Source organism: Aristolochia californica, unplaced genomic scaffold, assembly GCF_029961685.1.
Source record: "Aristolochia californica isolate CCGP_79_NKW_82.1479 unplaced genomic scaffold, dmAriCali1.0.hap1 SCAF_16, whole genome shotgun sequence".
NCBI classification, from domain to species: domain Eukaryota; kingdom Viridiplantae; phylum Streptophyta; class Magnoliopsida; order Piperales; family Aristolochiaceae; genus Aristolochia; species Aristolochia californica.
The window spans coordinates 4,542,851-4,569,153 of record NW_027181837.1 but is presented as its reverse complement, the minus strand read 5'-3'; the positions used below and the strand labels follow the sequence as shown (position 1 = coordinate 4,569,153).

Genomic DNA, 26,303 nt, shown 5'->3' with positions numbered 1-26,303 from the left:
GCTCTCGGACACTTGGAATCGTTGATGCCATTGCACAGTGCCATTGCTTCAGCTCGTCTTAAATCCATCATTGGTGTTAGCTCCACCTCCTGGAGTTGTCTTTCCCAAGGTATTTAGTGACTCTATCGTCCTGAATCTAGATGCATGTTGATGATGTGGTGAGCATATCAGAAATAGTTGCATTTTTACTTTTATTTTTATTTTTATTTATATTTTTAGTGCTCTGGCCACAAGTTTGATGTTAAGGTTTTACTCAAGCTTCGTACTTGACTAAGTGAGGAAAAACCTTATATTTAAGGAACAGATAAAATATTTCCTCCATTAGAAAGAGCCACCGATGTCATCTATATAGAATCTTATATGCTGTTATATTGAAATTGTTGTAACATAGTGGAAAAGTAATGCTTGTTAACTTTCAAAACAAAAAAAATCCTAAACAATCAATTTTCACTGTGGAGGATCAAATAACTAATGCTTGCAAAGACCAGATGAAAATTTTTAATATGTTGGGTTTAGCATGAAGTTTTGAATTTCTGCAGGGAATCCAATAAGGACTTTTTATGGTGAGCTAGTTGTTTGTATCAACATCTATTATTATTACTTAAACATTTCCAATCCATGGGCTCCTTCTGCATTGTTTCAATATAATTGTTCAGTTTTGAGAGCATTTATTTCTAGCAATAACCATTATGTGCATGATGAAGATTAGGTTGGTTTGTCTTTAATTACTTGATGGGGGTGCCTTAACTAAGACATTACACATACCAAATTTTTTGATTAAGGTCGCCATTCCAAAGAGTAATGATTTAGAATGAGTGTGCTTCACTAGGTGAGAGAAATAAATGCATAGCAAGAGATCACCATTTTGTGTTAAGTGGTGTGTTCCATTTGCATCTATTGATTGCATGATGTGTACATACTTGATTCAGGTGCTTTTTTTAGTCAATAATCTGAAAAGAAGAATGAGCCAGATGTGGTGTAGCTTCTTGCTGCCACATACTAGTCCCTGGAGAGGCATAATTTTCTTGTTTTTTATCTCAAGTTTGAGACTGAAGTTAGAATTTGCATTCTGCTCTTGGATTACTCTGCAAATTATTTATGGTTAAAAAATGTTCTATTTAATATTTCAACAAAAAGTTGTTCTATTTTTCTATTTTGTAAAAAGGTCAAGTTAAATTGGTGCCAGAAATGTAGCAAAGCAATCAACAATTTTAAGAAAGTTGGTGCCAGAGAAAAATTGGGGATTTAGAGGAGTTTAGTTTGTTTCTTCTTACTATTTCTTTCTGTAGCTGGATGTGGATTGAGTTTGAAAATTGTTGTATGTAGTAAAAATGGAAAATTAAATTTGGAGTTAGAGAAAAACAGAGGATTTAGTAGGAGTTGGCATTTGCTTTTTAGGCAGGGGATGGATTTCTGTATTTGTCTGGAACCAAGTTAAGCATGATATAAAGTACTGAAAAAAATTGATTATGAGAAGGGCGAATATGTCATTAAAATTCCTGATGAGTATTGGGTGCTGAATCGGTTGAACCAACCAACCCAGCCTGGTCATTCGGGTTTTATGCATTTGTGACCAAACAAGCTACCAGGACCATTTGAATCCGGTTCAACTGGCTGGCATGGTCTAGGTTTTTATAACATTGTGTATATGATATATTTTTCACAGTAGTATTTTTTTTCTTTTGTGGCTTGCACAATGATCTTGGCCTAAAGAGTTGTACAAACTGATTGCTTAAAAGATTAAATCAGTTTGCTTTTTCTTCAGCTGATCACTTTTTTCATGTTGATTCTTGATCTAGAATGAATCTGAATGTATCCTGACCCTTTATGTCCTAAATCCTTATTATTTTCCTACTTCATTATATAGGAGTTGCTATACCATTGTGACGAAGGATTCTGAATCTAGCCAGCACAAGCAACCCTGGGATGTCATTTTCCTGCTTTGGAAAGTAAAAATGGTCTTTTAAGTGAGGAATTCTTGGCCTTTTGGATGAAGTTTTTGTTAGATGTGCTTAACTGATGCCTTTTAACTATTTCCCATTTTCTGGGATTTAAGTGCACCATGGATTCTGTCCACCATGTTGTGATTTCCTTTTCACTGGTGCAAATTCTCTTGACTTTCAAGTTATTGCAGGTGTCATCAGTTTCGCGACCCTGACTGCTATTTTTGTCAGTTTCCGAATTTAGTTTCGTGACCCTAAATTCCTCTTGTTGTACTTACAAAATTAGTTAAATAATTTTTAGCTATATTAAATCCCAACATTCTTATAATACGGAAATTTGTTTAATGTTGCCATTTACTCATTAATAATTGTTTCATATATTTGTCTTGTTTGGAGTAGGGGCTTATGTGGGTCAGGTTAAATAGGAAACACACACTCGACTTGACCGGTATTCCGACCTGATTTTGGTAGGAACAAGGTTTTCTCCTTAGGGATGGGTTAGTGGAAAAATCCATGGATGTTGGGGGCAGGGGTGGAAGTAAAAACCCTGTGGAGCTCAATTTCTTTTTAGTCTTTGTTTCCTCTAGTTCTTAACTGTTTTTGTTGGAACGCTTTGTTAGAGATCCCCACCCATGAACCTACTTTGTTATCTAGTTCTGCATGGACTGTAGGAGAGACTAGATGGAAACTTTCCTGCCCTGAGACTGGGTTGACCATGTAAGACACAGGCCTGCTCCAACAAGGTTACTCTTTCCGCATCCTGGGGTGCTCCCTCTTTTTCAACCATTCCAACTGGGTTGGGATAACTGACGCTGTCCCTGAGGGCCATTGGGGGTCGGGTTGGGGTTAGGTGTCCTTGTAGAAGGACAAGAAAATAGGGAGCAACCCTAGACCCCTCTCCTTCCCTCCGATCATGCAATAGATTCACATTTAAGGAAATACTTTGCATGACTTTCAAAGCCTGGACTCGGAAAATCTGCTTGATGGACTATCTTCCTGCCCCTTTCTTGTTCCCTTTTTAACTACAAGATGAGCGGGCATGATTTCTTTATTAGTATAAAATAAAAATGATAAAAATTGTTGAGTTATTTTGATCTAAGGATATAATTTCATATAAAAGATGTATCAATATCTTTTTTTTTCTTTCATAACATAATGACTTTTATATATGTCACCATGTTTATGAAGTTCCTTTTCCTTTTAATGTCAGAAAAAAGAATTTGGTTGTCTGCCATTTCCTTTGTAAAGAAGCTATGCTGGGCCTCTTGAAATGTTGGGCTTCTTCTAAGATTGTTATTTTTACAATATTCTATTTTGGAGATAACTAGATTTCTAAGATACTCAATTATATAGATGTGACATGGGCCTTGGGCTTGGCCATTTTGTTGAGATCTTCGGTTTAAGTTTAATATGGGGCGTGTGTAATCATTGAAAAAAATATGTAAATAAGTAATTATTCTTTTATTCTAAAAAAAATATTTATAAAAAAATAATTTAAATAATGGATTTTTATTTTAATAACTTATGTCCCATAATTATTAGTTTAAGAGTTTAATTTTTTCTTTATTTTTGGAAAAGAGAAATTTTTTATTAATTATAATAAAGAAAAATAGTAGAATCTAATTATAATTAAATTACTCTTATTTTAATTATACTTAAAATATAATATTTAACGTAAATATAATTAAATATAAATAAAATACTGATATAACTAAAATACATTTTATCTGTAGCAAGAACATTAGTGATTAGTCCCTGGATTGTCCTAGAAGCTAAGAGTCGCAACGAGCCTTCCGTCTATTTAAAAGATGGTGATCGAGAGTGGAGGTGGAGCGATTTCTGGCGCAAGAACTGATGCCATGGAAACCGACTTCGACATGGAAATGGAGAGGGCGAGAGCCCCAACCTCTGTCGACACCGGTGACCCCTTGCAGAATCTCAGAAACTTGCTTGCACTGGCTCGTGAACTGATCGCTCAAGGGAAACCTTCTCTGGCTCTCCAAGCGGTAAATCACACGACTTGTTTACAATCTTCTTGTTCCGATTTTTATTTTTGCGTCTCTTTATGTGGCAATACCGAGTTTGGGTTTCTGGGTCTTCTATTTTTCTCGTGTATTGGAAACTTGGAACTGGGAGTGCTCCTTGGCGGATGAATACGGCCTTTCTTGTCCTTGTGCCGCACATTTCTTGTCTTGATGCTCTATTCATTCGGACAAAATCTTACCTGATCAATCTAGAATTCCTTTCTTGGCCATGCAAAACTGGGGATGATAATGTTGGCTGTGTTACTCGGTTATGGGCGATTCGTTTTGGCTAATCCAGTTTACTCAAGCTGGAGTTTTTCTCTTTCTCCATCTTTTTTCCATTCATTCTCTTATATAGCTTCTAACGGTACAACTGATCTAGATACCACATTCTTACTAGACAATTAACGAACAGGTTATACACTATTTTTTTGTTTATGTGTCCCTCGATAAATCCAAATCATCGGAGCAGAAAGTAATATAATGTCTAACTTTATCTACTTCCTCCTTAGAATGTTTATGTTCGTACTGGTCGGTAAATCTATGGAAATGTGGTGCTGTAGACTGCCTTACACTTTCAGTTTTTTTTTAATCAATGGTGATGCATATCTATCTCCAGAAATTTTCCAAGGAAAGCAAAATACGATTCTTTAGGATAGATCTTACGCTCTCTCCCTAGGAAGTAAGATGTTTTGACTCGTTTTCACCTCATTTCGTGTATACTATCTCTGAAACTCTTTAGTATCTTAGAAGAATTGTAAAGCTATGCATCTCATCTCACTAAGCATTTTTAAAGTTCCTTTTATTAATAAAAGTCATAAAGTGTGATACATCATCACCTCTTCAAATTCTATTGTACCCATTGTGAATGAATTTCAGTTCTTGTAAGAAAGCACATTCTTATTGTTTTGAAACATATTGACTGGTAGATTCTACTTCAATTGTCTTCAGTTCCAAATTTATTGACTCTTTGGTTGGCCTCATATTTCTGGTTATGGAGCAAAAATAAATAAAGGAAACAAATTAGGCAAATACTAAACTCAGTAAGTGGCATGCTCTCATGAAGTGCAGTTCTAAAGTGGTAAGAGTGTTGTTGCTCTTATCAGAACAATTATAGCTTGCAGGAACTCTATTAGGTCCTGAGTGAGACACTTTTAAGTTTTTCTATTCATAGCTTATGTTCTCTTTCTGACAGTTATAAACCTTTGACATTTCGTGTACTAGGTTATTGCGTATCTGCATATTTAATATTCTTCCATCTGATCTCACAAATCCTTTGCCATTATTTCTTGTACAAAACAGCACCATTACTCTGTAAACTCTCTTAAGAATGTTTTTTAATATTAAACATCACCTACTTCTTTAATGGATTGGCTATCTAATAAATAAAAAAAAGATTCCTTCTGGTTTTTCTTTTTTGGTAGTGTTTGCTATTTGACATCAATTTTTTCTACGTCAATATTCCTGCATCTAACAAATAGAGAGAAATTTTTGCTCTTGGACTAGATTCCTTCTTTACCGTAACATCCGTCTTGTGGATATCATGTGGTCTACTTTCCTGTAATCATGTTATAAGTTTGTCATATGATACTTTAGTTTGTTATATAATTTTTTGCTCCCTGAAATTATGAAATTTTTTAGCACGAGAAAAAGAGGTTTGTCAAAAAGAGAATAAATAATCCTAATAGGAAGAAGATTACGAGAGATGAAATACAGAGAGATCATGGGAAAACAACTTGCTATGAAATAGAATGGGTAGCTGCTAATTAAATGTAAACGTGCTCTTGATGTAGTACATCATAATGTGGAAGATCTAGCTAAAGAATATCTAACGACAAAAGATGATTCCAAAACCATCTATGTTTATGACAGAAAAAGGAACAAGGAGACTCGTTTTAAAGAGACTTGAATTTCCTATTTTGGGCTCAAGTTCTAAGAATAGAAAGTCCCTCTAAGTCGATTTCTTATTGACGCTTGCTGAAATTAGATGCTTTAGTAGACAATTAACTTGCAGTTTTTTTATGGGAAGCATCATTCAGATAGCAATTTGTTATTTTGGTTAAAAGTTTCAATCAGTAGATCTAATTTTAAGTAGATGTTTTCTGTTTTAAGCATGGGTCTTTGTTTCTAAACTGGAGAAGTTGTTAGCAAATCTATAGATTAGAAGTTGTTCCTTTTTTTAATTTTATTTTCCAGCTAGTAGAACTCCATTTGGTAAGTTCTAATTGAAATCTATTTCTTAAAATGGACAGTATAGGAGCATCCTGATTTGTTGGTTTGCATGCAAATAGAAGGGTTTCATATGTAACACCCTTTTGCTATTTAATAGAAGAAAAACAAAATTGATTTATCCATGGGAGAACAAAAACTAGAACTTCATGTAGCAACCTGCTTTCTGTCATTCAAGTCCTTTCTCAGTTCCCTTCAGCAAGTTGTTGATGGGAAACTCCGCTTCAAGCTAAGGAATCAAGTAGGTTGTTTGCACTTTCTGTGAGAATAGTGTTGCTAGAACAGGTTTGAACTGGCCGGTTCTACTAGGTGGAAATGGAACCAGGGTCTTTTCTGGTATTTAGATTGTAGATGATCATTTGTAGGCAAAAATCAGAAGAACAGTCTGTCTGAATTGGTTCAACCCTGAACCGAATTGGGTGGACCAGTGCGGTTTGATAGATAAATGCAGTTCAAAGTGCTGACCTCTGGCATGCATGTCTGAATGTGTGGACCTGCTCAAATGCTGTTTGGAGCTTAAATGTAAAAAAATAAAACATTCTATAAACATATTGGTGGTATTTAATTTTTTTGGAAGAAGGATTCGAAGTGCCAACCTCTGATGTACCTGGGCGACTATCTAATTCATCAGCTACATCATTGTTTGGTAGTTAAACATAATGAATTAAAAGAGATATCATAAACTAATAGATGGCATGTTCAACCTCTAGTTGAACCTGATCTAACCAGGTTAACCAGGTTAAACTGAGCCCGACATCAAACTAATAGACAATGTCCTTTTTTGGTTCAACCACTAGTTGAACCTGGTTTAACCAAGTTAAACTGAACCCAGCCATACTTTCAATGTGTAGGCCGTTTCGTTTTTAAAACTATTCTGATTAGGAAATAGGCCCTGGATCTGCATGAACTGCAGGAAGTGACGTGGGCAAGACTTTTTACCTGAATGGAGCTGATCATGACAGCTTGATCTTCGGATCATGATAGAACTCAACGACATGATCTGCTTCAACCCTAGGTCTCTGGGGGCAGGGTTCTCAACTTTACTTACATCATTTTCCACTCTCTTCCCAACTTCTTATTTATTGTCTGTTGAATGCATTGAAGCCAATAGTAGCAGACTGATCAAGATGCACCTTCTGATTAGTCATTTGACTTGTTTTTTATTCAAAAAAGAAGGATAAAACGAAAATAAAAATACTAAATAACATAAATTATCCAGAAAGAAAGAAAAGAAACTTTGTCATCAGGTTGTACCATCCATACAATTGAACATATTTTTTTTTTTTTAAATGAGTTGAACATATTATCAAACTCAAATAATCCAATTGCCAGCAAGTAAATGATTAGCCCTGGTAAGGCAGTGAGCCAGGTTGAGATTAGCTAGTATTTTTTATTTTTTATTTTTTATTTTATCCTCTTTTTGGGAACCACAATGAGTCAGACTGAGAACAAATAGAGACCTCCTTGATCTGTTCCCTGCTTAATATATCCTAGGGCTACTAACCGAGTGAATCTGCAGCCATCTCTGCATCATCAACGTCAAGGCTTTGACCAGTCATGTTGGATCCACCTAGGCAGGGATAATGACTTAATTGAGCTTTCTCTCATCATGATGTCTTCACTTTGAATGACTCGTATGAGAATATGAGTCCCACAAGGAAAGATATGAAGCTAATATGAAATTGGTGCAGTTGTTCATTTATTTGTTTTTAAAATATTTTGAAAAACTATGACTCATTGTCAACCATCTTTTAGCATGTTCTTTCTCTTTCCATTGCTGTACATTTTCTTGATTTAACTGAACAGCATTAGTTGATGGCATGTTATGTGGAGGGATTTTATATCATTGCCCAGAACTGCATAGGTTGACATAAAGCCGAGCTTTGAGTCAATTTTATGTCAACCTAGCATACGAGGCTCTGTTATTTTAACATAGATTTTTATGTACGGTTTAGCTGTACTCTCTGAAAGCTTTTCCCAAAAAGAATTATGTCCTCTGACTCATAAGTAGCTGTCATTTATCGTACTGTGTCCAGTCTTGAATATTAGTACTTGCTAAATAATTATTCCAATACCGGTGGAATGGATTACTGTAGCATGAAGGAAAAACTGTTTTAAAACTGTCTGGTCCTGGCAAAGGTTGATCTTTCTGCGACTGGATGACCCAACCCAGCAGGGTCATATGTTGGTGGTCGAGGACAACAAAAATGTGGGGTGTAGAGATTTGAATCAGTGAACGAGTAGGTTAGATGTGAGAAAACAACCATTAGGCTACAAAAACTCAATGACTATAACTCCTTTTCACTTGCAAGTTGTGTTAATATGGTAGTTCAAATTCTTGAGCTTATACAATTAAGTTTAGCTTTAGAAAATCGGTTACGACATCTTTTTCTTTTATAATGAACATATTTATGGGTGTACACAAGATCTTACAAGGATTACAATGAATATATTTATGGGCTTTTTGAAAATAATGAACATCTTTAGATACTTCATGCAGATTACACTTTGCCAATTGTTCTCCTTTTCTCTGTTTCAATTCTAGTTTTGTTGGTTATCTTATTATAGATCTGTACAGGAAAAAAAAAAAAAAAGTGCAATACTGACAGTCTACTACTAAACCAGGTTCTGATGGCTATGAGGTCTAATGGTGGGGAAACTGCAGTGTTTCAAACCCTGAACCGTGCTCGTGAACTTTATAGAAACAGATTGCAAGCAAATGCTGCAGCAGACGAGCTGGCTTCATTGTTTGCTGAGTGTGCTATAGCTGAAGCACAGCCAATAAAATCTGATCCACTGCCTTCTGTCACTGGAGGGAACGAACCAGAGGTGATGCCTCCTATGCATGAATCTTCTATTCTTGCTGAAAGTGGTAGAACTCAAATAGTGTTGGATGCCTTTTCTGATGGGAGCAGTTTCATCTGTTTACAATGTGGTGGCCTTGTTAGCAACCAACGAAAAGAGGAGCACCTTGCATACTGGTGTTGTGGGAGCAGGTCGTGAGGTGAAAAATCTGGGTGCCTGATGTGATTAACCTGCCTTGTAAATTTCTGCTGTGGACATCGCTTTACTACCATTTGTAATGCTTTTAGCTCATGAGTCCAATAATATAACAAAGGCTATGCAGATTGTACCTATAAAAGGTTTTGTGCTAGAATTGCAGGTTCTTGTGTGTCTATTAGTTTTTGTTGCATGTGTTCCACGATTACCGCATCTTCAGATTTAAGCCATTTGGTGCCAAATATACGGAACGGTTATCTCAGCTTTCTGTCGACGGTTGAGATAGCGTGGTGGGCCATGCCGTCGCTTTTATAAATTGATAATCAGGGAAACGGTAGGTAACCGAGGGGCCACGCCACGAGCCTCTCCACACCGATCCGATCACTGACCGCAGTCCCAGTGATCAGGAGGATGACGATTCTCCTCCTGGCGGCGGCCAAGCTCCCGTTCATACACTTTTTGAGGCTATCGCCGCTGCTGTGGCCGTTAAATCTTTACTTCCCACTGGCGCGGCACCTCCCGAGGCTCTGCAACTTCGTGATCTCCACGAGTTCGGCGCTCTTCGTCTTCCGCCTGCGACAGATTCTTTACGAGCAGCCTCGTGGGGATCCCCGCGGAAGGACGAGATGGGAACGGGCGCTTCTGCTTGTCAACCGGGAGCTCCTCCACGCGAGGACTTCCGCCGCGGACGAGGCCAACCTTCAGAACATGCTCATGAGCATATCTATGTGAGTAAGCAAAATCGCCCAAATTTCTTCCATTTTCAGACGCCTTTGTGTGGCGTTTTTGGTTTAGCTGGTGGAGACTCTGTCGACGGCTGTGAACAATGGACAGGTGCAATTATCAAGATTTTGTACAGTGGAAGCTCAATCCTGTAGGATAAAAGGCGAACTTTGATGGAACCAGTGGATATTTGCACTTATGCTTTTAATACAATAACCAGGTTCGATCATGATATCAGTAAAGGTATATTATTTTTATATAAAAAAAAAAATAAAGGGGGGAGGGGGGCAGAAGTATGAACAAGAGGATAAATAAGGGGAGAGTGCGACGGAAGGGAGGAGACATGGGGCTCCGCCCCCTCCCCCAATTTGGCTGCCACAATAGAGTAGGTAAACAGATGAGTTCGTTCTTTTTTATTTCTCTCTCCTCCCTTTTTCTATGTGTTTTCACTGTCACGGTGGTGTCTCTTGCGTAGCAGCTACGTAAGATGCTATTCACTGACGGCCGTAGTTTGTTTGTATAGAAAATTCCGAGAACGTACTGTGTCAATTTTGCATAAGTAAAAAATGTGTGTTGTACCTCTAATTATGAAAGGCCGCCATTTTTTACGATGGTTGTGCAATCAAATGCTGAAAATAACTATGTAGATTAGTTTGGTAGCAGTTGAAATCAGTTTTAAAAGATCTGGAAGTGATGGACAAAAATGTTGTAGTATTTAGTGGTGCGATCAATTACAGAATTTAAAAAAGCTTGAAGAGAAAAGGATAGATTAGTAGGAGAATTGGCTTATAAATATAATTCTTTTAGTTATTAGATAAGATTTTATTGGATTTATCTCATGTTTATCTTATAAAATTTATTTCAATATTCTATAAAATTTATTTCAATATTCTAATATGATTTTAATTCAATATCTAACCTGGTATCAGAGTAATCAATCTTTTGTATCTATCATCCTTCAATTTTTTTTTTATATTTCCATTGTCTCTGTATTCATAACTCACTCTTGTTACACCTTCCCAAGTTAACCACTAGGACAATTCGCTCTTGATTCTATCCACCTTGCCTTCTCCCCCTTAATTGTTACATTGTTCTTCGTTGATATTGAGAAAAAATCTGCCTCGCCCTCTTCCACCATCGCATAGGGCCCGACTTCTGTCCGTCGCACCTCCAGAATGATAGCAAACCACCAAAAGCGGCAAACTATCTCTCCTCGTTGGGTCTCAACAATGTTGTGTCAGTGCCTCTCCACCTCGCCCTTTCCCACCGCCGTCCCTAGTCCGACTCCTCTCCCGTCACTTGACTCCGCACACTCGTGCCGCATTGATGGTCGTCACCCCACACTTGTGTCGTGTCGATGGCCGTCGCCATTGCGTCTCAAAGGCACCGATCGTGCCTCTCGTTGGCACTGAAGCTACACTCTGCCGTTACGCTGAAAGGGATTGGCTAGAGCCTTTGCCCTTCACTTAGTTCTCTTGTCGTTGATTCCCCTCTACGCAAATGGCAGGAGCTTACATGCTTTTCTCTCCCTCTAATCCATCTCCATCTCTCTCAATCCCTCTTAGTTTTCCATCACCTCCACTCCAGTCATCACAACCGTCCCCTACCACCAGTGTCAGCTTTGCCAACAATCACCCTCGTCGATGCTGCACAAGACCCCTCGGCATTGTCTCAATAGAACCAACACAGGAGACCTAAGTTCAAGGGGAAAATTATTTCCCCCCATGATGCCCCATTTTGTGCACGTACTTATGCAATGTGCGAACTGACATGTGCAAGAGAAAAAAAACTCACTACAAATTACTCCCCTACCCTGACAGCGGTTAGCCAATACACCCAAAAGACCGATCTATTAGGTGTGGAAAGCTACCCCTATAAGAGTGGATGAAACCACTCTGACACCCACCCCGCCCATTCGTGATCGCCTCTCACATGATTCGAATGTGGCATGCCCAGCTCTGATACCATGACAACGGCTAGCCAATACCCCCAAAAGACCAATCTGTTAGGTGCGGAAAGAATGGATGGAACCACTCTGATATACCCTACCCCTACCATTCGCGCATGGGCGAAATCGCACGTGTGAAATTCTCAAATAAGGAAAAAAATGTAGTCAACATTGTTTTTCCACATCTCTTCATCGGATGATGCGATTCTGTTCGCCCCAACCGCTACCAGTGTTGTTACTTTTCTACATCTCTTCACTAGACGATGAGATTTCGTTCGCCCCGGTTGCTACAAGTGCCACTGCTCTTCCTCGGACAATGCGTTCTCTTCGATTACATCCGCCCCAACTGCTACTCGTGCCATTACTCTTCCACATCTCTTCCTCGAATGATGTGTTCTCTTCGATTACCTCCACCCCAGCTGCTACTAGTGTCATTACTCTTCCACATCTCTTCATCAGACGATGTGATTCTGTCTGCCCCAAACGCTATCAATATCGTTGCTCCTCCACATATATTTTCCAGACAATACGATTTAGTCCGCCCCAATCGCTACCAGTGCCACTGCTCTTCCGTATCTCTTCATCGGACGATACGATTATGTCTACCCCAACCGCTACAAGTGCAATTGATCTTCTACATCTCTTCATCGGGCGATGCAATTATGTCTGCCCTAGCCATTACTAGTGTCATTGCTCTTCCGCATTTCTTCACCGGACAATGCATTCTCTTCGATTCCGTCTGCCCCAATCATTGCTCTTCTACATCTCTTCACCGAACAATGCGATTCCGTCCGCCCTACCCATTACCAGTGTTGCTACTCTTCCTTGCTACCAATGCCGCTTCTCTTCCAGTTCTTTTGCTTCCAAGAACTCTCAAAACAAATCTCCTTACATAGGTAGTACCAAGTTTACATTTTCAGTTGCTAAGATGCAAAATTTGCCTTTCAAACCGGCGTATCTTTAGGGAGTATGATAAGGGATAAACATAATCCCTTCAGTTATTAGATAAAATCCTAATAGATTTATATTATGTTGTATTTATCTTATCATATAAAGTTTATCTTATTCTAAAGGTGTGGTTCACTTAATCTTCTAATTCGTTCAGTTCAATATTTAACACAAAGGATTAATAGTACTTTTTCTTCCGTCCCCTACTGCCCTCCGGATTCCTCTCCCGAATAAGCGCCTGCGACAACCTCAAACGGCCAACACTCTGTAAACATAAGATTCCGCAACTCCCGGCATTTGAATGAGAAATCGACAGGCCCCTTAACATTGTCAAGAGATTTCTTCATGCTCGAGGTATCGCTTTTCAAGAAAACGAGAGAGAGAGAGAGAGAGAGACCACAATCAGTTTCTTGATTGTCTCTTCGAAGCTTGATCGAAGGACATTTTCCTCAGTTTCTTCTCCAGATGGTTCAATTTCCGCAACCTTCTCTCCCTTTCATCTGAAATTTGGTTCAACAAAGTGGAACGATTCAACATCTTATGCTGATTATTCCAACAGGCGTGGGAGACAAGGTGAGGGAAATATGCAAGATTATGTCTAATCTCACGCTGACGCTGATTCTTCAACTTTATGTATGCTTTTATTACATAGTATTATATATAGAAATGAAGAGAAGTGTACATCGCTGCCAACAATATAAAATGCTAACTAAGAGGGTTCCTCGTCTCTGCCAGTTTCTTATCACAATGCCTTTGTGCATAGCTCAAGAATCCCATAATAATGATAAAAGCAAGATAAAAAGGAAAAAAAAGGGCCAATGCATGAGAATCATAATCTATTATTTTAGATTTTGTACTTAAAAGTGAAAGGCGACACCTGCTCTTGTAATTATGAAAGAAGTTATACCAATGAGAACTTGTATTTTGTTATGAATTTTAAAATAATTCTAGCCTTGATTTTAATTGAAAGATTTCCAAGCGACAACCCCGCCAAATAGTGTAAATACTAAACCACTAGTGGTGTAACCTTATCAAAATTAGAAATCCAATTAGTATCATTGTACCCTTCTAGTACAGTGGGAAAGTTAGAATATTGTATTTCATAATTAACAATACCTTTCAAATATTTAAGAAATCTTTCGTATACCTACTCAGTCTTCCTACCGCATAGGAAATATTTGGTTGGTACAATTTGATGAACACATGAGACTTCCAATAATTTGAGAGTCCCTCAACTGTGAAACACTATCCTCATCATTTTTCTTTAATTTTATGTTAGGATCATATGGTGTGCTAACTGGCTCATATCCGAATAATTTCTTAACTTGTCCCACATAATGAGATTGACTCAAAGCAATCTCATTTTTATTTTTAATTATTCTAATTCCTAATATCACATTCACATTCATATCAAAATTATCATTGAGGTATTTTTTTACCTCTAATATTTTGATTTTGTCATTTTCAAATATCAAGATGTCATCAATATAAAGACATAAGATAATGAAAGACCTAATCTATGTTTTCAAATATACACATTTATCAAAATCACATATATTGAAACCATATGATAGGATTATCCTATCAATTTTTTTATGCCACTGCCTATGAACTTATTTTAGACCATATAAAGATTTGGCTAGTTTACACACCTTATTCTCATGACCTGGAATTACAAAACCCTCTGGTTATTTCATGTAAATTTCTTCCTCTAATTCACCATTGAGAAAAATTGTTTTAACATTCATCTAAGGTATTTCGAGGTCATATAATGCAGCCACTGCAATAAGCACTCAAATTGTAGTTATCCTAGTGACTAGTGAATAAGTGTTAAAAATATCGATCGCTTTTCTCTGACAAAAACCTTTAGCAAGTAATTTAGCTTTTTATTTTTATATGGACCCATCAAGATTATGTTTCATTTTGAAAATCCATTTTATCTAATTGGTCTAGACCCTAGAGGGGAGTCTATTAATTTCATGTATGGTGTAAAAGAATTGAATCCATTTCACTTTTAACTGTTTCCTCCCACATTGATGCTTCACTAGATTTCAGTGCTTCGGTAAAAGTCATTGGATCATCGACTATGAGAAATGTGTAAAAATCATCTCCTAGGTTCTTTTCTATCCTAGGTTTCTTACTCCGCATAAGTTCAGTTTGTGGCACTATTTCAGTATCCTCATCATGGTATCTAGAAGTCCCTCCTTCTTCTAATTTTCTCTTTTCTTTCATAGGAAACACATTTTCAAAAAAAATACAACACCATTGAATTCTTTAATAGTGTTTAAAGAAATTTCAGGTAAATTTGAATGCAGTACTAAAAACCGATATGCATTGTTGTTTTCTGCATATCCTATGAAAACTGCATTGTAAGTCTTTTGACTCAGCTTTGTTTTGTTCAAGTTAATTTTAACTTTGGCGAGACAACCCATACTTTAAAGTATTTAAGACTAGGTCTTCTACCCCACCATAATTCATATGGTATTTTTTGAGTGTCATTGTATGGAATATGATTGAGTATTTTACATGCCGAAAGTAAAGCTTCTCCCCACATACCATTGGAAGTACTAGAAGTCGACAACATAGAATTTATCATGCCTAAAAACATTTTGTTTTTTTCCTTTTAGCTACTCCATCAGACTGAGGAGAATAAGGAGTCGTGGTCTCATGTATGATATTATGTTACTCACATAATTTTTCAAATTCTATAAAATTATATTCTCCTCTTCTATTCGACCTAAGTCTTTTTATTATTTTTGGGTTTGATTTTCTATTTCTGATTTATAAATTTTAAAATTTTCTAACGCTTCATCCTTATTCCTAATTAGATACACATAGTGTTAGTGTGTCAATGCCCACTTCTGACAAGTTACCGTTAATGTAATATATTCTCTAGCCCCAATTATGAGGAGCGCCAATATCGATAGGGAGTAAATTAATTAGTTGTTCCAGCTTAGACGTTGATGAGGTCAAATTGTGACCGCAATGGTTATTTGTGAAGAAACTGTAAAATGAATAAGGAAGACGGGGGTTTGGGGCGTCAGCCCCGACGGGGGTCCAAGGGGGTTGGCCGCCTGGCGGTGGGGTCTGATGGTATGCCCTTGTCACGATTGCATCACCCAAGTTAGAACTGGGGAAGCTTCATGAAGGTCAATTGGATTGCGTGCAGCAGCCATTGAATGCTGCAATGCTTATAAATAGAGGAGTTCTTCAGCAACATGAGCCATCCAGAATCAGACATTTTCCTTGTTACTTTGTTTTTTTTTAGTTTTTTCTCTTGTATTTCTATTCAGTCCAGAAGCCATTGAAGCTCTTCTAAGAGCATGTGGTGGGACGAAACCTTCTTGTATTTGTGATAAATCAGTGTTGGCTTTCTTCTTAATTATTGTTTAGACGTTCTTGGGTTGAGCTTACTCTGTTTTACACATAGTAGTATTTTGACATATCATCTATAAAGGGAATAAAATACATTTTCCTGCTTTTTTTAAAATATCGTTCATCTCACATATGTCACATGTATAAGCTCTAGAAGGTCAAAACTTCTACACAACTGACTTAAATAGCTTCCTAGGTTGTTTCGATTGGACACATATCTCTCACTTATTTTTTAAACTTTATGTTATTTTTAGGTATTAAATCTAAGTTCATCATTCTTTTAGAATATTCATATTTATATGTCCAAGTTTACTATACCTTAAGTCAAAAGAGTCAACTAGTATGACATAAAATGAATTATTCTCATTGATATTTTGGTAGAAATTGCATTTAATTTGAATAAACCATGAGAAACCTAACTCTTCCCTACAAAGACCCACCCTTGGTAATTACAATTTTATTCAATTCAAACACTAATTTATAGCCTATCTAACTTAGAAGGAAACCGCTAACAAATTTTTTTCATATGTCTGGCACGTACTGCACATTGTCAAAAGTGAAAGTGTTTTCGGATGTGAACTTCAACTTTATTACTCCTCCTATCACTTGAGCAACATTGGATTTGCTCATTGTCACAATTCTCCCTTTGACCTCCTAGAAGGAAGAAAAAGAGGAACTATCAGAACAAATATGGACATTTGCTATTGTGTCAATATATCAATCAGTTGGATTAAATGTCATATTTACTTTCAATTTGGTGATTACTAACCTGTCATGTGTTCCAACCAAGCTATTTTTGATTATCATCTTCACTTGAGGAGTCTACTATCAACTTGCCCTTTATTTTTCTTGTGTCTACACTGCTTAGCCAATTGACCCGATTTTTCTTAGACATAACATGCCCTCTTGTTCTGTTCTTTCTGAATTTTCTGTTTAGGCTTACCAAAGAATTTATTGGGCTTCTTCTTTATGAAGTTAGTCTTCTTTGATTCTATTAAATTTTCTCTTCCACTAACTTCAAATCCGTTGACCAAGTTTTTGTCTGTGTTGTTTTTGTTTTTTCCTTTTATCTAAATCAACACCAACACTTCATCTAATGTGGAAAGTTCTCTTTTATGTTTTATTTGGATTTTGAAGCCTGACCATGATAGAGGAGTTTTTCTATGAGTGCAAATGCTTGTATTCTATCATCAATAGGAATACCCTTGGTGATAATCTTAAGAACAATATTTTGAATTTCATGTGCTTGATCGATTACTGATTTCCCATCTGCCATCTTGTAGGTGAAATACTCTCCTATGAAAAACTTATATTCATACTTTGTTTCTTGCCGGTACTTCAACTCTAAAGTCTTCTATAAACTTTTCACACTTTTTGTATCAGAATACGAGTCATATAAATTGTTGCTTAATGCACTAAAGATCAAACCACGACACAAATAATCATCTTCCTCATATTTGTGTTTAACACCTAATCTTGTCGGTTCATGGTCCTTTGGGTTACTAACTGGTGGGGCACTTGCAACTAAATAGAACAACTTTAGAGTTGTTAACTAGTATTTCATCCTTTTATGCCATTTACTAAATTTTTTCCCATCAAATGGTTTGTGTTTCAATGTTTTGTTGAGTGAGTTTTCTGATTTTTCCATTCTATACGTTTGAATCTCTTTTGAAATTGTTTAGAACTTTAATAAAAACTTTAATATACCAAAATTAAATTTGGTACCGATGCGTACCTTTTGTCTACCCGTTGCACCAATTAGATAGAAAATAATTAAATAACTAATTACTACTTTGCCAGGCCCTAGGCATGTATTAACTATTTTCAAAAGAGATTTGCCTCCCACAATGAGCAGGATGCTAACAATCATTTCCCAAGATACAACAGACATTTTTGCCCTCTTAGAGGTGCACAATGTTAATTGATCCCACGAACTCCACAAGACCTTTTTTTACTACTCGAACCGGATCAAATGGAGGATATTCCCTCCTTATTCTTTCAAGAATGCTCGAATTTCTCTCAGGAACACGACGAAATGATTTCTTCTTTTACAACAATTTTCAGAATTCAGATTTCTTCTCTATGACTCTTTGACTCTTCCAAGAAAAACCACCTATTGATCCTAATCTAACCGTCGTATGTGTAATCGTTTTGATCTAACGGTTTAAATCATTAACAACTTTTGATCGAAGAGGATATACATTGGAGCCAACAATATAATTACTTTGTAAATGGTGATTCCTCGTTTATTGTCCAATTTCTTATGGCAATGCCTTTGTGCTTAACTCAATTTCCAAGATTTTGTACTTAAAGTGAAAGGCCACACCTTCTCTTGTAATTATGAAACAAGTAATAGGAATAAGAACCTGTATTTTAAAAATGGAATATTATATTCAGAATCTTAGTAGGGTGGTGGGTGAGTTAGTTACAACTTAAATATATTCCTTTCAAAGAAATTGGTTTTCACTGGAATATACTAAGCAAAAGAAGAGAGAATCTTGTCAAATGTCAACCTCTTAGTACCCATTTGATGAGAAATGCTTCTATTATCTTATGAAGTCACTATAATGACAAATAACCAAACTTTCTTTATGTATAATCATAAAAACCATAGCCTATTTTTAATATTAGGTGGCAGATTTTCTTCAATTACAAGTCATGCCCCTCCCACGTTTCAGTTCCGGCCAATGAGAGCTCTACTGTTGCCCTTCATTCAGAGGGAGAGGGGCTGCCACCCCCAAACGTAAAGGATCCAGGAACGAGCGAATCGGATGAAGGACACTGACGTCCTATTTGCCCTCGCGTTGGTACTGGGGGCCCCTTCTCCCATGAATCCGGTCTCGCTTTCAAACTAACCTGACCTTTTAAGGTCTCCGCTGTTCTCCCATCTTCAAAAACTCTTTCCTCTCCCATCTTCTTCCCTTGTTCTCAATTTCTTTTTTTTTTTTTTTTTGGCCTTTCTGGGGTTTCGGATTTGCTGAGTCTGGTTCGATGAAGCTTGGCAGCACGCCGAAGCTGATTGTTTTCCACCCGTCGATCCACAAGCAGGGGGGGTCGCACAGGTTATGGCTTCTGGCGTTTGTTTCTTTCTTTACTTTTGTCTTTCTTCTCACCCTGTTGACCATGAGAGAAGCTCCGGGAGCGGCTGCTGCGTCGGGGGTGAGGTACCCGTCTCAGTTGCCTGACCATGTGTTCGACACCCTGGTTCATTACGCCGCCTCTAATGTCACGAACAAGATGCCGGTGGAGGATCTGAAGTCCGTCTCCGATGTCATAAAGAAGCTCGCCCCTTGCAATTTACTGGTCTTCGGGCTGGGCTATGAGACCCTCCTGTGGCGGGCGCTGAATCACAATGGCCGGACTGTCTTTCTCGACGAGAGCGAGTATTACATCGCCAAATTCGAGGAGAAGTACAAGAAAATCGAAGCATACGATGTGCAATACACGACGAAGGTGAACCAGATGTGGGAGCTCCTCGAGTCGACCAAGGAGCAGATCCGAAACGACTGCCGGCCGGTTCAGAATCTTCTCTTCTCCGACTGTCGGCTCGGGATCAACGACCTCCCCAATCAGTTGTACGAGGTGGACTGGGATGTCATCCTTGTGGACGGGCCGCGGGGATACTACCCGTCGGCTCCCGGCCGGATGTCGGCGATATTCACCGCCGGCGTGCTGGCCAGGAGCAAGAAGGGCAAAAAGGGTACCCATGTTTTCGTCCATGATTTTGACAGGGAGGTGGAGAGAATTTTCAGCGACGAATTTCTCTGCGAGGAGAATTTGGTATGGTCGAATAAGGGGATGGCCCATTTCATTGTGAAGACCATGGAGGCTTCTTCCTTTACCTTCTGCGGCAACAGCACCTCTCCATTATCATCTTCGTCCTCGTGAGGATCGTAGTGGCACCGTCACATGTACGTACTGTAGCTGTAATTTTGTTTTTCCTTTCGTTTTACTGTATTTCCAAATAGTACAGTCATGTTCATAAGAAAGAGACAAAGCAAAACGTATTTGCTGTAACATTCAATGAGTTCAACCCAATTTCTCAAAATGCCAGACTCTTTCAAGCTTGAAATTGAAACGGAAAAAAGGGTTTTAATGGTGGCGGAGATTGCGGGGACCAGGCGGATCGAACTGAACCACTGTTGGTGATTGAGATTTGAGTGTCGGTGTCGTGGATTTGGAATTTGAACTGATGGGACTTTCACTGACTTCAACTTTGGTTAAAGCTAATTAGAATTTTTTCAAATGAAGAAATTCGGGCATAAAGAAAGGGGCACAGAGAACACAGAGAAAGATGACAGATGTCGGTGGAGGATAGATCCTGATATCCTCCTCTCACCCATCCCACTGTGAAATCTGTTTTCTTTTTCCTTCTTTCGTATTTAATCTGCAGGATTCACGTGATATTGCCGAGACTAAAGAAAACCAAATCCAGTGGGTAGTAACAGAGCGTGAAGCTCTGCTTTCTGGGCGTGGATATGTTTCACATTCTTTCCTGACATTAATGGACTAGCAAACTTTTCTACCTGAAATTGGATATCTTCACCAAAAATTACATCGCCAGACTCACATTGCTCCGTTTCGAGTTGATTTTCTCTAGTTTCAGCGATCATCTTTCATTCTTTCTTTCCTTTTTTTTTTTTTTGGTGTACTTCTTTCTCTCCCAGTTTCCATACTTACCCAGAAACAGTCTGAGCAGGGGCATGGAAGTACGAACTGGGAAAATTTTCCTGGTAAACGATGACAGCATCCCACCTCTGTAATAAAACAAAAATTTAAAAGATGGCGGTGGCGGGTGGAAGACCGTCAATTAAGGCTTTAGAGACCAACCCATGGAGAACATTGCCTTGTCTTTTTCCATGTAAGCTCCAATTGTCATCTTTCTGGAAAATTTGCTGACTCCCCAAAAGATAAAGGTCTATATGTTAAAAGAAAAGAACTGGGTCCTACTGTCCTTGCATGTGGGACTGGTACCCTAGAGAGGATTGATTGGATAATAAAAACTGTTAAAAAGACCCATAAATCGCTACCGACAAGTTAAAACTATTAAAAGTACCTAAAAGCTGGAGAGGCATCTCCTCTGTCTTCTCTTCCCAGACAACCGTCTTGGATCAACTGTTTAAACCAGTTAGTGAACTAGATAAGTCCTCTTTCACTCTACCAGAAGAGTTAGAAGAAGAAGAATTGCTTGCATCTGGCAATATAATATCACTGGTTACCACAAAGTTGTCTTCTTCTTAAATGTATTCTGGTTGAGCAGGACAAAACCAGTTAATATTTGAGCAAGAAGAAGAAAGGTAGTGATCGTGATCAGACCGTGAAGGCCGCCACGGCCTCTAATGGGTTTGAGATCTTAACTTTGGTTGCTTCTTTACCCTAATCTGCTGTCGCCGTTACCAACAAGAACTGATAATGGCCATACGTGACTCTACTTTGAGCAGTTCTTTGTAGTTTCTTCTGCTCAGTACAAAGAAACCGGGAAGCAAGCACGTCAAGACATTTTTTACAGGAACGGACCACCAACTCGTTCGCAACTATGATTCTGTGTAGGTAAGAAAGTGATGGCTTACCAAAACACATTAAGAAGAGACAAAGCAGCGCATTCCTCCATTAAAAAGGAGATCAGTGGACAAATAACAGTATGTTTGGGAAGACGGGAACTGCTTTTTCCTTTCTTTTTTTTTTCCTTCACAGATTCCTTAACGTGTGTGCGTGGGAGAGATTTTAAAAGCAGCCACACAGCAATTTGAGTATTATTGTAGTCTTCAGTTAGTGAGATTCGCGGCTTATAAAGATCACAAGAGAGATTATTAGTGGAGAATTTTCCTGTCATTTGTCTGTCAATGGAGTTCAAAACCTGCTTCCATGTCGCGCATTAAGATGAACAGGAATCCAGAAAGTGATACTTATCTTAGGATGAACTTGCATCGTGCTGTCCCATATAGGTTCTTTGGGTGATAAAATAGTTTTTTTTTTTCTTTTTCCACCTGAACAATCGAACGGTGCGGTGTAATCTTGCGTTATCGTGGTTTGTCGGCTGGTGTGAATCTCTGTGTTCCGGCCTTACCGAGATTCTCGAGTAAGGGAAGAGTTGGTCTAACCATGGAGGTCCTTCCATGGCTGAATGCATCAATTATGGGAGTGTTTTATCCGGATAGGTCGACCTAAACATGTTGTTCAAGGTGCTCACCTGAACTAGACCCAACCTTAACCCTTCGGGTTTGGGTTAGGGGGTTAACTCACTTACAAATCTTATAAAAATAAACACACCTATAAATAAGACAAAATTGGCTGTGAAGACATAAGATTAAATGAGAAATGTTCTAAAATAAAATAATTTTATTAATTGTTAAATTGTTTTTTAAGTTGTAAAAACTGACAAAAAAAAAAAAAAAAAAACAAAGGGACCTACTTGTGTTTAACTATGTGGAACCTGTTTATTTTGGTCCGACTCTTACACTTTTTGAGCAATTAAATCTTGGAGTTAAACCCGAACCTGACCCGATATTAATCAATTCAAGTATCAATTCAAGTGCCTAAACCCCATGTCCAACTTATTTATAAATAAGGATGTGCATATCACTGATACATATTGGTTTTTCTCCCACCAATATGCTTTATATGTAACAAATTTTACCTATCAGGAATATGATTTACCCATCACCTTTTTTTTGTAACTTTGGTTGCATTTAGGGGTGGCATCGAGTCGAACCTCGTCTCGAACCTAAAATTGTTATCGAGCTCAAGCCCAAAAATTTTAACTGAGTTCCGAGACGAGCTTCGAGCCGAGCTCGAGCTTCAACATACATTTAAAAATTTTAAAAATATATATATAAATAAATTATATATAAAATTATGCATACATTTTACATAAAATTGGGTATGACCTCTACATAAAATTGGGCATAACCTATATATATAATACATTTATAAGATTGGACACGACATCTACTTAAAAATGAGCATAATCTATGTATATAACACCTATATAAAATTCGGCATGACCTCTACTTAAAATTGGACATAATCTATATACATAATACCTGCATAAATACTCCATAAATACTCCATAAAATTGTCTATACATTCCATAAACACTCCATGAAATTTTTTATACACTCCATAAAATAGTCTGAAGACTCCATACACTGCATAACATTATGAATAAACTCCATACAATAATCAAACACAACAAAATTAAATCAAATATCACTATCGATTTACAATCACCCAAATAAAAAACTATAAATCCTTTAAATAAAATCCTATTACTATTAGAGACTTCCTAGAAAATTAAAAGAAATATTTTAAATTTTTCTTAGGAAATTTAAATGGACCTCTTATTGCCTCTTCTAAGGAAATAAATAAAAATTAATAATTAATCTAATATATTACTATACTTATCGATAAATTTTTAATCAAATAAAATGTCAAACACAAAATTGCTATGAAAATAGCCTCATGCTAAAAGTATTATATCATCAACTGTCAAATACTTATTCAAAAATTTTCTATACGGTTTTCTAACCCATCTTGGCAAGAAAATCTTACTTAGAAAATTATATAATTTTTTAATAAGAATTTATAATTAGAAAAATATTTCCAAAAAACATGAGGCACTAATGGTCCCTATATTTCTACTAAAAATGTCTTTTCAATATTTATTGAAAAAACCACTAATAGTCTCTAGAAACGTATTTCTATTAAAATACCTTTTCAATTTATTCAAGAGCCATGAGAAATCGGTTTTATGATCTCACACGTGCGAAATCGACTTCGGGTAAGGCACTAATGGTCCCTATATTTTTACTAAAAATGTCTTTTCAACATTTATTGAAAAAACCACTAATAGTATCTAGAAACTTATTTCTACTAAAATATCTTTTCAATTTCTTCAAGAGTCATGAGGAAGGAACAAAAAATTTTTTTTTTCCTTGTTTATGATCATGCACGTGAAATAGACTTTGCAGGGGGGGGGGGTGAGGATTATTTCTGACTAGTCTCTAATTTTCCGAAGGCACGGTGCCGGCAAGCACTTATTGTTGGCGACGGAAACAGAGGAGGCGAAGAAATCGGAGGGCTTGGCATGCCCCCCCGGCTCTCGATCCCCCGCTCCCGATCCCAATTTTCCGAAGGCGCGGTGCCGGCAAGCACTTATTGTTGGCGACGGAAACAGAGGAGGCGAAGAAATCGGAGGGATTGGCGTCCCCCCCCCCCCCCCCGGCTCTCGATCCCCCGCTCCCGATCCTGATCCTGCGACTCGCTCGTTAATGAGCCTGCTCGCGAGCTTTCGAGCCGAACCTTGATTCGGTCAAGCTCGGCTCGTTAACTCAAACGAGCCAATTTCAGATCTCGAGCTCGAGATATACCGAACTCGAGCCGGCTCGATTCAAAGTCAAATGAATGGGTTGGGCAAAAAATTTGTCACCCCTAAACCCTAGGTCCTAGGTTTACGAAAACTATAAAGTTTGATCAACGAGGATAATGGAGAAGTTGAGGTTTAATTGTTGAATAAAAATAGATCAAATAGATTGTTTGGGGGGGTAGATGTGAATTCCCCTGCTATTTCCATCAATTTCCAATTGAATGAAGTTTCTCTATAATTGTAAAACTACTTATCTTGTATCATGTACTTACATATGCATGACCATAAAGTACGTATAAGAACAGAAAAGTAGAAGAAAAAGAGATTGTGCTGATCATTGTTATAAAAATCAACTCGTTCGAGACCGAAGGTCGATGGGGATTGATCACCAATTGACCAAAGGTAATGTCAACATGATATCAATTTTTTTAAAAAAAAACCATGATTGGTTGAAAAGTTTTCCCCAATCTCCAGAACATAGGAGGGGAGTTGTCTAGCATCCTCCCCCTCTTAGTTGTATCAATGGGGGAAAGACCATGCCCTCCCCAACCTCTAGTGGAAATGTACTGACAATTATTCCATTGGCCATCCTTTATACAGGCTCAACTGTCTGCATTGAATCCCAAGCTCCTATGTCACAACACTTTTAAATTCAATAGGCAATTTAATAAAACAAGTTGAATATACTTTGTAAATAAATTGAAAAACAACAAGTTAAATCATTAAAACATAAATCAACCTCTGCAATTATATAGTTCCAAATGGAAGATTTGATCAATGAACACGAATTCAACTAGAAATCAGTCACCCTTTTAACTCTGATAATACAAATTTAAGACAACTAGACCATTGACAAGGACGAGGTGACCACAAGTGGATGCTGGCCACCACAGCTGCTTGAGGATTGGCAGGGGATCATTTATTCCAATTTCTTTTCCAGCGCTTTGCTCATCCATTTATTTATCAAACAATGGTTAGCTTGCTTTGTGGCTTGACAAAGCTTTTTATTCCTTTGTTCCTTTTACTCAAGTGGAGGTAGGTGAGGCACTCATAGAATCAAAGTGGCCGCTGGTGGCATTCGTTTTCCCAGTAATACTGAACAAGGTGCATTTTCCTGTCCAGAATAACTTCAGCCTTACATATTTATGACCAAATCTTTGATCTCATCATCTCTTGACATTTCTTGAGTTGCGTCTCAGCATTTAAACGGATTCAGGGTTTTTCATTTATAAGAGATCTTCATGAAAAGACAGCCTAAATGTCATCTTCTATTAAGATGCAGCTCAAGAAATCAATGAGGAACAGAGAAAAATACCTAAATGTGATTCACTGTTTACCAACAGGGCTAGCAACTCCCATCTTCACTGGCAGAGCTCAGAGTTGATCCAAAATCTACAGGATCTGTACATGAATCAGTCCGGGTTAGATTTGAAAGAAGATTCACATTGCAATGGCTCATATATTGAGTATCGAATCAGTCCCTTCTCCCTCCATGGGTTGAAGTGCTTCAGTTGAAGCCATGATTTTGAGTTTACTATCTTCCACTATCAAACTTCAGTACAGAGCATCTTACGGAGACACCATTTAAAATGAAAAATGGCTGCGCACTTTCCCAGTTTTCACAACATTCTCCATGATAAATTCCCACCCAATGTTGTTTGATCAACAGCCTGAATTGCACAACCGGCATTTTCAACCACTACTATTAGTGCCATTGTGAAAGCACTTGTTAATGTGGTGGGTAGCTC

At 37.8% G+C, this 26,303-nt stretch overlaps 2 protein-coding genes across 2 annotated transcripts; both read left to right on the top strand.

Annotated features, from left to right (window-relative positions):
* The first annotated feature begins 3,716 nt into the window (after positions 1 to 3,716).
* LOC137953450 (uncharacterized) lies at positions 3,717 to 9,338 on the top strand. Its single transcript, XM_068800867.1, has 2 exons — positions 3,717 to 3,949; positions 8,822 to 9,338. Exons 1-2 carry the CDS (start codon positions 3,752 to 3,754, stop codon positions 9,197 to 9,199), a joined length of 576 nt encoding a protein of 191 aa, XP_068656968.1. The 5' UTR covers positions 3,717 to 3,751; the 3' UTR covers positions 9,200 to 9,338.
* A 9,528-nt stretch (positions 9,339 to 18,866) lies between these two features.
* LOC137953659 (protein IRX15-LIKE-like) lies at positions 18,867 to 20,238 on the top strand. The gene has a single exon (XM_068801117.1). It carries the CDS (start codon positions 19,182 to 19,184, stop codon positions 20,076 to 20,078), a length of 897 nt encoding a protein of 298 aa, XP_068657218.1. The 5' UTR covers positions 18,867 to 19,181; the 3' UTR covers positions 20,079 to 20,238.
* The last annotated feature ends 6,065 nt before the right edge of the window (positions 20,239 to 26,303 follow it).